We start from the raw sequence: 12153 nt of genomic DNA, 5'->3' as shown, positions 1-12153 counted from the left end.
TGTATATTATCTTTACACCATATTTTACTTAGGACTAGCCACATTTCAAGTGCACAGTAGCCACAGTGGACCCGGTGGCTTCTGGATTAGACACTCCGGGTCTAGAGGAGAAGTATTAATGTTGCAGTTTGGGTAGGGCAGTAACAAGGTATTGGGGCTCCAGAGATGCCTAGGGAAAGTGAGTACTAAAGTTTGGCGTCTTTGTAGTTAACACGGGGAACGGTAACATACAGTGAGACCAGACCATGGCATAACCCAGACACTTGAATTTGATCTGGTAAGTTACAGGGAACTGGGGAACCCAGGGTTGAACAGGGAAGAGAACGGCATTCTCGAGCAAGAGGCGGAAAAAGTGGTGTGACCGCAGAGCCTTCTTACAGAACATTCCCTTTGAGTATCTTGATCCACATAAATATTCAGTAGGATTGCCTCAGAGAATTAGTTTGAGGGAGGGTTTCGTTCTGTTTATTTGTATAGGATCAAATTCTTCTTGTACATGATGTTCTTAGGTAACCGATTCTTGACGTTTGGTTGTCTGTTTTAGTACCCTGACAAGAAATATCCGACACAGGAGAGGAGAAAAGGTTGTCATCAATGTACCAAGTAAGTCCAGAGTGAGGCAATAGCGTGGGAGAGAGACAGCTGTGGAATTGTTGTTTCATCCTGGAATCTCACCCATTTCCCTTTTTTTATTTTTAATTTAATAATACAGTATTTAAGGACAAGAATACACCATCTCCATTTATGGAAACATTTCCTGAGGATGAGGAGGCAGCAAGGGCTTCCAAGCCTGATCATATTTACATGGATGCCATGGGATTTGGGATGGGTAATTGCTGTCTTCAGGTATGGCTTCAAGTATACAGAGAGGCAGTGTGCCCTTGTCCCTTTCTGTTTACTAACTTCTTTTTTTTTTTTTTTTTTATAAATGTGCATTTAAAAAAGTTAACATTTTAATCAAGTTGAACTGAAAGCCAAGTGTGCCTTTCTGAAGACTAGTGATTTTAGTAAATTCATTAGTAGCTATCTTGATGGAGAATTGACAGAATCTCCAGTTTACAGCAAATATAATTAATTGTTAATTAATTTACAGTGTGAAGTATTCCATGATGAGTCTCTAATCTTTTCTAGTGATGGATGGTCTGGCTTAGAGCTTGTAACATCATTCAGATCTGTTTGTGAAAATGAACTCTGGATGCACTCCAGTGATTTTGTGATCCAAGGGAAGGACTGTCTGGACTTGAAATTTTCATATTCGGGCAAGGCCATCTAGTGGCGTAAAAAGAACTGTTTAGCCACCTGTGTGTGTCTTGCCCCGGGCTAAGTCACACGGGGTAGGGTAGCCTTTCTGTGTTTACTTGATTAAAACTTTCTGTGGATCTAACGAGATGGTGGATGCCCTTAGCACAGGCATTGTGCCCAAGGACCTGGGCGGGAGGGCACAGAACCTATCAGGCAGCATGTGGGCCTGCACTAGGGTCTCAGTTGTTACTCCTCAGGTATTTGGGGAGCTCCCTTCACTTCTTTTGGTCTTGGTTTTCTTATCCGTTAACAGGAAGATTTATATTAAGGCCCCTTCTGGGTCTGACTGTAAGCTAGTATTTACTTCATTGTTTTTGTCAACAGAAGTGCTGGTTTTAATAACCCTTCATTTGCTTAAAATCATGTTAGAACAAGAGTTAGGAGTTGCACAAATTGAAAATTTCAAATAAAAATAGAGGCTACTTGTTACTGTCTAAGGAGATTGTATCCAGTTCTGATTACTTGAAGATTAGAAATGGTGTCCTTAGAGGCCTGGAAGGGTGCAAAGCCCGGCCCCCTTCTGAGGTCACTGGGCCTCCACTCTGCCTGCTTAGCACCCAGAGGCCAAAAGCACAGAATTCCCATCATCTTGAACAGCTGCAGCATAGCCATGCACCTTCTTGCACATATAGCTCCGATGTGCTTATTTTTACAACTATGGATAATGAAAATTGAATGCCAGAGTCCCATTGTTCTATGCTAAATGTGTCTACATGACCATAATTTTTTTTTTCTGATTTTCCTGGCTTACATAGGTAGTATAAAGTGTGTCTTCCAAACAAATACAGGCCAGTAGGTTTCTTTACAAATGGTTACATTTCATAAAGGGAGCTTTTGACTTTGGCCTGTATACCTGCTTTCCTGTCTTAATTACCAGTATTTTTTTTTTTTTTTTTTTTTAAGAGCACCATTAAGATCTAGGGTTTAGTGCATGGCTTTAAAGTTGTGTCAGTGCAATGGGAGTACTGATTGCCTTTTCTTGGTTTAATATGAAACCAAGGAGCCTTGCCAGGGATAGCACAATTACGTCTTTCCACCAGGATGGTCTTTCCCTTGTACTACTATACAAGTAAATGTGCTCTAATGGTGGGTAGTAACATTTTTATTGCCTGCAGATGCACTTTTCCGTCCAATTTAAGCTTTGTTGTGGATTTAGGATTAAGGTTTCTTTTTTCTCGATGGCATGTCCAAAACCGTACTTTGAATACTCCACTTAAAAAGTCGTTAGCACAGGTCATGTATGGTGTATGGGAAATAAGATGAATTCCATACCTCCCCACAGAAAACCCTGTTTTGTATCTCTCAAGTGGAAAAGTAGAAACAACTTAGCAAAGTAAAGCAGAAAAAGTTTTAAAGTAATTTTTAAAGGTTAATGAAGACTTAATTGTACAAAACAAAAAAATCATTTAACCACATTCTGATTCTTGACACTTCGGGAGTCAAGATTTTTCAGGAATCATTTAATAAGTTGGTGTACATTGTGCTAGGTTTTCCCCCTCTAAAAAAATCAGGTGGCTTCAAAACTGGGTTCTAGATAAATTTTAGAGATTCAGGTTTCCAACATCTGTTTTTCATACTTTCTCTTTTTTACCCCTGTTTCCTAGTGACATTTCTTCTCCTCCTATATGATACTTTAAAAGGACACCAGAAGCCAAAACTGAATATTCATACTTTAAAGCATAAGAACTCTTTGTTTTCCTTTCCCCACTAAAGCCATTAACCATAGTCCTGTTTGATTTGAAGATAGCTCTAGAGTACTGAAGCCAGTTACTAAATAGATTTAGAATAACTAAGTCACTTCACTGTTGTAACTTAACTATTGATTTCCAGGTGCTAATTTTCTTAAGGATACTTTACCCCTAGATTTCCCTGTGAGTTGCCTAGTATATACCAGGCTGTCTAAGAGAAGCCAAAAAACTGGAGAGAAAACACTTAGATTGTATCTATTTAAAGATAGAAATAACAGACACACACTACTATACCTCAAGAGTAACAAAAAAGGAGCTAAACAAACTAAGGGATGCATATTCAGAAGAATTCAGCAGTCAAAACACTTGGGGAACATTGAGGTATTTTTAATCTCCGTCCATCTGAATGTGGCCTCTAGAGTCCCTATTTTTTAAGTATCTCACCATTTTATGAAAATAAAATTTCTTTACTCCCCCGTAGTCTCCTCTTTAGCACCCTCTTTCCTTCAAGATACACGAATTCATTTAACAAATGCTTATTAAGCACCAGGTAAGTGTCACTTTACTTCACATTTGGAATAGAGAACAGCAAGGCCCATCCCTGCCCTCAGAGAACTCACATTTTCGTGGGGATTCCCAGCTCAGAAGTGTCTAAATACTCAGCTTACTGTCTTCTGTTTTCTCACTTGCCATTTTATACTTCCCTTGCACAAGGTGATTCCTGAGTTCCCACCACATTGCAGAAACTGCCCTTGTTTTGGTTAAGAGTGACCTAATTACCAGTCCCTCTTAATCTTTAACCTTTGATACGCTTATTCCTTGATGTCTATGATGAATTAGTTTGTAGTGACTGATTAATTGCCAGTACATTTGAATTAAAATACAGCATTGAATCATTAACAGAAATTACAGCAAGTTGTCTAAATAATTATTTTCTGTAATTAGTTACCACCCTGACGTGAATAGAATTCTGCAGGTAGGCTGTGAGTCTCGAACAGAAGTTCCTCTGAGACCTGGCTAGAACTATGGGAAATACCTGGTTGGGATTATAACAATAAACATATTCGCTCAGCTGCTTCCTCAAGGATTAAGCTCATAAATCACCTCCTGTACCAACAAGAAATTCAAAATTTTCATTGTTAAATAACAGAGGACATGAAAGCTGTTCCCAGTTGGCAGTTTATGCGGATGTGCTAACACAGTCACGATTTGTGTTCCCAGTCCCTTCCTTCCACTGCTCCTCACCCCAAGGCAGGCAGAACCTTTTTGGTTTCTTTCGGGTAATTGTTTTTAGATTTGTGCTGATCAGTCATGTGATGTTTTTTCTCTGCCTTACTCTTAAGTGTTCTGCTTGCCCCTCTTACGTGGGCTCCCTGTCCATCTTCAGAACTTGACCTGAGCCTTCTCCCTGTTTCTCCACCCCCAGACTTTTCTTCTGGGCATCAGCCCTGGGAGACCCCACCTCTTTAAAGGGCTTCTTTATCTGCTCCTGGCCTTTTACGCCCATCGTGTCTTGGTGCCTCTGCTCACTGTCAGTCGTAGGATCACCCAAGCCAAAACTCGAGTCACACTTTTGTTATCTGTACCCCACCGGCCCCCAGGGGCTGCTTGGACTTGGGTGTGCCCCTTGCACCAGCCGTGCTTGGTTCTTCCGGGTTAGTTGCAGTATTTTAACTAACTCTCTCTTCCTCTAGTTATGTCCTGTTCCAAGCTGTACTTTATACTGCTGCCAGGGAACTTTGAAGCCCACCCTTTTGTACCCAAATTTATATAACCCTTCAGCTATAACTGAAGTGAATGGAAAGCTATAGAGGGAAATGAGCCAGCACAAGAGGAAATGCCTTGCTGAACTCATTATTTCTCGAGTGTCTTACTTTTTTTTCCTGACATTTTAATCATACTTAACTTAGGAAATGGTTGTTTATATTAGTTGTGAACATGATGAAATACCATATTTTGGCAAAATTCAACCATGACAACTTTTTAAAAACATTCTGTATTAAATGTTATTAGCAATGGAGTAACTGTGGTCCCTTCTCCAGCCATCTTCCTTGTCAGAGTAATCTTGGGGAAGGATGTTCATGATTTGTTGTTGTTAATAACTTGTAATTCTTAAACAGGTAACGTTCCAAGCCTGCAGCATATCTGAGGCTAGATACCTTTATGATCAGCTGGCCACCATCTGTCCAATTGTCGTAAGTAGAAATGACATCTTACTTTAAACGCTTCTTTGTCTAGAGGGTGCTTGTGCAGAATTTGCTGACCATGTGCTATTGAAGTTCACGTAAGACTTCATTCAGAAATGAACTGACATAAATAATATACATTCAGAGCTAATGGACTAAGACTCTAAGCTGTAAGAGTTTACTGTTGCTAGTAAGACATTTGAGGGTTAAAGTGTTAAGTTTGATTGCAGCCGTTTCCCCCTCCCATCCTTCACATTCTCATGTGAGAGAGGGGATGATTTAAAACGCATCGAATCCGGAGCGCCTGGGTGGCTCAGTCGGTTAGGCTTCCGACTTCGGCTCAGGTCATGGTCTCACGGTCAGTGAGTTTGAGCCCCGCATCAGGCTCTGTGCTGACAGTTCAGAGCCTGGAGCCTGCTTCGGATTCTGTGTCTCCCTCTCTCTCTCTGCCCCTCCCCCGCTCATGCTCTGTCTCTCTCTGTCTCAAAAATAAATAAAAACATTTAAAAAAAATTAAAATAAAATGCATCAAATCCAAGAACTTGAGTCTCTTTTGGTGTCTTTGACTGTGAGAAGGCAGGTACAGACAGATGGAGTATAACTCCATAGGGGGTGCATAAACTGATTGTTCTAGACCAGAGATAACTGCATGGTGCTTTTCTCAGCTTGTATGTGACACTTTGAACCTGCAGGTGCTGACTCTTGTTTGTTTTTAGATGGCTTTGAGTGCTGCGTCTCCTTTTTACCGAGGCTATGTGTCAGACATTGATTGTCGCTGGGGAGTGATTTCTGCATCTGTAGATGATAGAACTCGGGAGGAGAGAGGACTGGAGGTGGGAGTGATTTTCCTTAATAGCCTTTTAAATCAAGCAGGTAAAATGGGGTTATTGTAACTACTTGCCATTTTGAAAGTCTCCCTTAAATTTTTGTCTTGAGTGGGTTAGTCACATATGGGAAGAAATTGACAGGTTATCAACCTGTCTTTGATGTCCTAGTGTTTGTGTTGGGTGAATACGTGGGAAACACGATTTGGTTTGGGTGAGGAGGTTTCATCACTTGTTGAAATCTGTATTTGTTTCATCCTCTTCTAAAACTAGTAGTGCTATTTTTTTATATTTTGGAAGTCTGTGCTGATAGGCTGCTACTACCAGAAGGCTTTTTGATGCTACATGAATGTTTTGTATATGAAGATTTCTGCCGTGGAATCTGTTGTCAAAGATTATTTTGCCGCATTGAAAGGGGTTAGGTTTGCCTAATAAGCGTAGGTTAGTGCCTCTTGTTTTATATGACTGTGCACCTCTCCCAAGCTGGAGTGTGCATCAGAACCACCTATGGACATGATTAAAACTAGTCCCCCAGGCCCATTTTCGATCTAATACACCAGTATCTCCAGAACTGGGACTGGGGCATGATTTGTAAAGCCGTCTCGAGCACCCTGGATGTTCTCCACCAGGACTGCAATACCACTGCTCTCATCTTGCTGTGAGCGTTCGTACATTGTTCAGCAGGTTGCCGAAGGAGAGAGAAACTGTAAAGGAGAAATGATCTTAATAGCTTCGTTTTACATTAATGGGTTTGTTTCTAAACTTTGCATTTATTTTCTTAGCTTAGGAAGAATTAAAAGAAAAAAAAGTATATTTAAATCCTATCAGAACAGCTACTTAAATTACTTCCAAAGTTGTTAAAAACGTAATTTTCCGTAAAAACTTCTCAGGATTAACTTATTTGAGGATCTTAAGGTTGGACATTTGTATGTAACTGTTATATATAAAAAATCATTTTAGTAGAACTATTTGGGGCATTAGTTTATTTCCAGAGGTTATTTTCTATGGCATTCATTTATATTTTTTTCAATTTTAGCCACTGAAGAACAATAGCTATAGGATCAGTAAATCCCGATATGATTCAATAGACAGTTATTTATCTGAGTGTGGGGAGAAATACAATGACATTGACTTGACAATTGATAAAGAAATCTACGAACAGCTGCTGCAGGAAGGTGAGTAGCCACTCGTGTTCTCCAGATTTGATTGTACACCTTTAGTTCTTCAAAATTCTTTACAACTCTTTGCCGACCCCTAGTCTGGTTTCTGTTCCTGGTGTGAAGTCTAGAACTTGTCTTATTTGGCTGCCTGTTCCTAAAGTTTCAAGTTTCTAATTCTGAGATCTTCTTGGCTTTTAGCAAATTAACTTACTTTGGAGGTCTGTATCTAGGTCCACACCAGTGCCCCAACCAGGTATTGTGTAAGTAGCAAATAAAACTCTGGCATGTGCTCAGGGTCTGTAGAATAAAACCGTGGGTGACATACAGAGACCGAACTAACCAGCCATTTCCTAAGCTTCTCAATGCCCTCTCTTCACACCTGCTGAGCTGTCCTGTCTCCTGACTGGACTTAGACACAGTGGAGCCTACAGCTTTGATGGGAGTCCTGTGTAATCTCTTGACAGGCATTGATCATCTCCTGGCCCAGCATGTCGCTCATCTCTTCATCAGAGACCCACTGACTCTATTCGAAGAGAAAATACACTTGGATGATGCCAATGAATCGGACCATTTTGAGGTATCTCCTCTAATTTTTTTTTTTTTTAATGTTTGTTTGTTTTTGGGAGAGAGACAGAGTGTGAGCAGGTGAGGGGCAGAGAGAGAGAGACACACCACAGAATCTGAAGCAGGCTCTAGGATCTGAGCTGTCAGCACAGAGCCTGACATGGGGCTCGAACTATTGAACCGCGAGATCATGACCTGAGCCGAAGTCAGATGCTTAACTGACTGAGCCATCCAGGCGCCCCATCTCCTCTGTTTTAAATGCATTTCACTTCACTAACCAAGATGGAGGTCATTTTCTGTACCTGTGTACAGCTAGTAATAGGAGAAATGTCCTATGCCTTTCATTATCTAGTGCAGTAAAGAATTAAGAAATTTTAAATTGGTTTAAAGTACCCTATTTTAGGATTCTGACTGGTTATATCTCTGGTTCTGCATTTTTTTCAATATTTTCTCTTGCTTGCATAAACGTGAAAAATTCAAACATGACACATGAAAAGATGGCTTCAGTTATTTCTGTGCTGCCAGCATATCACCCAACTTTTGTTAAATGTTTGTTTACCTAACAGGTCACACACCAAGAAAATCTCAAATGGTTCCTTTTTGTATTTGTAAATTAAAGAGTACTTGCTATTAACAGTGAATAATCATCCCTTAATAAATACCAAACCATCTTAATATTTTACTGGACATATGGAAAATTGGTTTTATTTTCCGTTTGTTTGATTTTATATAGAACATTCAGTCCACAAATTGGCAGACAATGAGATTTAAGCCCCCTCCTCCAAACTCTGACATTGGATGGAGAGTAGAATTCCGACCCATGGAGGTAAGATACACATGGGCAGGAAGTGACTTAAATATACCCGTCCTCTGCCCATCACCCTTCTGATGCTCTTCTCAAAGGTTCTTGGAAGGACATTCAAATCAAGTTTGTGCTTGATAAAAGCAGGTCTAAAAGCTAAGGTGGATTGATTTCTGAGAAGAGATTGTGGGCAGAGGGCTTCAAGCCCTGGGTGGGGGAAGTCGGAGCTGGCTTGGGAATGACATGATCTGAGGAGGGGCCTGTAGGGAAGAGCATGTTTGTGTGGTTGGTCCATAACTTTTCTGGGTTCCTGCTTGTCTAGGTTCAGTTAACAGACTTTGAGAACTCTGCATATGTGGTATTTGTGGTGCTGCTTACAAGAGTGATCCTTTCATACAAACTGGATTTTCTCATTCCACTATCAAAGGTAAGAATGTGTTTGAGGGTAGTGATCAGTCTAGGTATCTATGGATTATTATCTATGGCTTGTTTACATATAATATTTTAAATCTGACCTTATTTTGAATTTTCACCATTTAGAATAAGATGCTTCTCCCTCCACCCTATTCTCTTTTCCTTTTAAACCTAAGCTTAGGCTGCAGATTTTGGTACTGCACTGGTGGAGATTCCTTGAAAACGAAGTGCTAACACTAGCTCCTTTGCCCATTTGAAAGAGATTTGGGGTTGCTTTTGAATAACCACTTTTATAGAGGCTTTCAATTCAGGGTGATGGTTAGAATCCACATATTGATTTCATTTTCCCCCAAATGCCACTTTGGTGACCATATTAAAACTGAGAGGGGAATGTATAACTGCAGGGAAGGGTCACGTCGGCAGAATCACTCTGGAGGTGTTTCTGGACAATGTAGATGGGACTATCAGAAAAACAACTAATAGTTAATCAGCTTCAGCCCAACAAAACCAAAAAAGGAGCTCTCTGGAAGCAGTTTCCCAGCAAAGCCTTGGAACAATTTCAGGCCATGAGGCAGCAGCTAACTAACTAGAGACCTTTGGTTCTGGGGCCACTTGGTCTCTGGCCACAGCAAGTGTCTGGGAAAGGTGGTTGGGCCCAGTGAGGGGTCTGCTGAGGTTTTATTTCCAGAGAAAGGAGAAGGATAGCAGCCCTGTCAGAGCAAGCATGGAAGGAAGAAATAAATGCCTAACTCAGCATCTGCTCCCACCTCACTGCCTACTCCCTCCATCAGGTGGGACTTGTCCCGCCCACACACCCTGAGGGAAGTTTGGCCATCAGCCTATCTCTGCCTGCTCTTAATGCCCAGGCCAAAAGTAAGCCACAGAATTGTGTGAGTCCATTTGCCCATATGGGTGTCCCTGCCAAGAGGGATCAGCCCATATAAGGAAAATTCCCTGTAAGCTACCCGCCTAAGCCTTTGTTAACAAGTATGAATAGATGTCTGAAAGTCCATAGAAAATGGGTAACTTTTAATAGCCTTAAAGGGCCCAGCTGGGTTTACAGAATGCCTTCTCCTCAGTGAACTAGTTAATTAAAGAAAAACGGAAGAATTCTTAAATGCTAATTAGTGCCCTTGAAAAAATTCTAGAGAAGAGTCATATGTGTAAAATAAACAAGAGTATGGACCAGAGAGCATTTGGAGAAGAGTTCTTAAAAAAAGCTACACTTTTAAAACTTCATATATTCACCAGTAGAGCCCATGTTACTGAAGATCCAAGTTAATGATTTGGGAAACCAAATTGAGATTTATCTCAGAATGACAGAAACGGAAATTATGGAAAAACTGAAACATGGAGAATTGATCTGGAAAGTTGAATGTTTGTAATACTTTAGGAGAGATGATCTATATAAAAAATGGGATCCAGTAATCAGAGAAATAGAAATTTCTCTGACTGAAAGAGTCCATTAAGGGTGAAACAACTATTTAAAGAACCCAAATCTAGGAATTTCTGAATCCTAAAGAAGGACATCAACCATTTGAACAGGAGAGAGAATTCAGATTGGATAGCTACCAAGAGGAAAAGAAACTAGTTGATCTCCTTCCTCATCTACAACATCAAATGCTAAGAGATGGAGAAAAGTTCACAGAATCCATAGAGGTAAAGAAAACAGTTCTCTTCCCAAACTTCAAAATCCAGGCTATTCCTCAATAGATTATTAGAGCTAAAAGCATGCCAGAACTCTTACCAACTGAGGGGAAAGTGGAAGGAGATTTATAGTAGGTATCCTTTAATGCTTGATATTTAGAGAATTTCATAACAAAGCAAGAAAAACTAATAGTATAGAAGTAAGATTTTTTACTTCTAACCTGCTAGTTTAAAAGGATGGGAAAACAACGAAGAACTTCCCAGTGCTAATGAACAAAAATTTGGGGTGGGACTAACCACCTTGAGAGTGGTAAGACAGTATAGCCCAGAGAACATAAAATGATGAAAGTAAGATAAAAACAAATTTGAATAGACTATTCTACTAAAAAGCTAAAACAGATGATAGAAGGTAACAGCATAATGGTGTAGGGTGTTTGCCTACCTAAAACAAGGACAAGTGTGGAAAACAAAGGGCTAGGTAATGACCTTTAAAGAGATAGCAGAAATAAGAAACTAATAACAAAATTTGAGAAGTATTAAATGAAATAGAGAAAGCAGTTTTCTGTATTCTTCCAAGATAATGTTAGATTTTTGTTGTTGTTGTTATTCCTTTAACTATAGCAGACATTTCTTAAGGAGCATAAAAGAATTTAAAGGCACTGTAGTGTGGTGTCTCTGATATGGCTGCATTATGAGCATTAAATTCATAAATCACTTGTATTCCTTACTGGCTTTTTAAGCTGAGCAAAGGTGCTACCATCACCGTGCCTCCATTTGCACGTGTAGAAGTGGGCTACACGTGTTGTAAGAACATGTGGGATTCATGGAGGTAAATCACTTAGAGTGCCTTGTCTGTTACTCAATAACTGACAGGCCATATGATCAGAGAATGAGAATAAAAGACTAAAGTAAACCTAAGCAGTCAAACTGAGAATCTGAGGTGCAGTAGTACAGTATACTTGTAAGAGAAATTCAGAAAAGCAAAAATTAAAATAGTCCTTTGTGAACTTTGATCAAGGCTAAGAAAAAATTTTAGAAAAGAAAACCCATTCGTAGCCATGATGGAATTTTAGACTGTTATTTGGATATGTTTCTAGAAGTGTCTAGATTATTCAGAAGGTCATGTGTCTTAAACATGACAATGGAAATTGAGTATGGGAGACAGGCTCAGTAATCAAAGACTTGGCACTATCCATCCTAGTTCAACAAGACCCTTTAACTTGTACATGTTAAGATTCTCCTAAAATTTCATTATGGGAAATAAAGTACTACTTTAAAAGCTCTACTTTAAGGGTATTAAAAAGTCATTGGAAAAATAAAGAATTGACAATAAAGATGTTTTTGTACGTGGAGACAAATGAAAATGAAATTACACAATGGTCCAAATTTGGGGGACAGAGTGAAAAAGCAGTTCTAAGAAGGAAATTCACAGCAATGCAGGCAGGCCTACCTCAAGAAACAAAAATTTCAAAGAGCCTTACATCTAAATGGCCTAGAAAAAAGGAGAACAAAGCCCAAAGTTAGAAGGAGGAAGGAGCAGAGCAGAAATAAATTAAATGGACACTA

The 12153-nt window shown here is 39.8% G+C and overlaps 1 protein-coding gene and 1 long non-coding RNA gene across 2 annotated transcripts in view; one reads left to right on the top strand and one right to left on the bottom strand.

Annotated features, from left to right (window-relative positions):
• GCLC (glutamate-cysteine ligase catalytic subunit) overlaps window positions 1-12153 on the top strand; it is a 51771-nt gene that overhangs the window by 32226 nt on the left and 7392 nt on the right. Inside the window, exons 5-12 of the mRNA XM_058734271.1 lie at window positions 545-603; window positions 713-846; window positions 5111-5185; window positions 5893-6009; window positions 7037-7175; window positions 7625-7737; window positions 8458-8550; window positions 8849-8953. Of these exons, the coding sequence (XP_058590254.1) occupies window positions 545-603; window positions 713-846; window positions 5111-5185; window positions 5893-6009; window positions 7037-7175; window positions 7625-7737; window positions 8458-8550; window positions 8849-8953 (835 nt within the window). The remainder of the gene's footprint in view (window positions 1-544; window positions 604-712; window positions 847-5110; window positions 5186-5892; window positions 6010-7036; window positions 7176-7624; window positions 7738-8457; window positions 8551-8848; window positions 8954-12153) is intronic.
• LOC131514365 (uncharacterized) overlaps window positions 5985-12153 on the bottom strand; it is a 30704-nt gene continuing 24535 nt past the window's right edge. The window contains exon 3 of the long non-coding RNA XR_009263042.1: window positions 5985-6704. This is a non-coding gene — a long non-coding RNA (uncharacterized LOC131514365). The remainder of the gene's footprint in view (window positions 6705-12153) is intronic.

Source organism: Neofelis nebulosa, chromosome 6 (assembly GCF_028018385.1).
Source record: "Neofelis nebulosa isolate mNeoNeb1 chromosome 6, mNeoNeb1.pri, whole genome shotgun sequence".
In the NCBI taxonomy this organism is placed as follows: Eukaryota; Metazoa; Chordata; class Mammalia; order Carnivora; family Felidae; genus Neofelis; species Neofelis nebulosa.
Note: the sequence above shows the minus strand (reverse complement) of the source record. Positions and strands in the feature narration are given on the sequence as shown.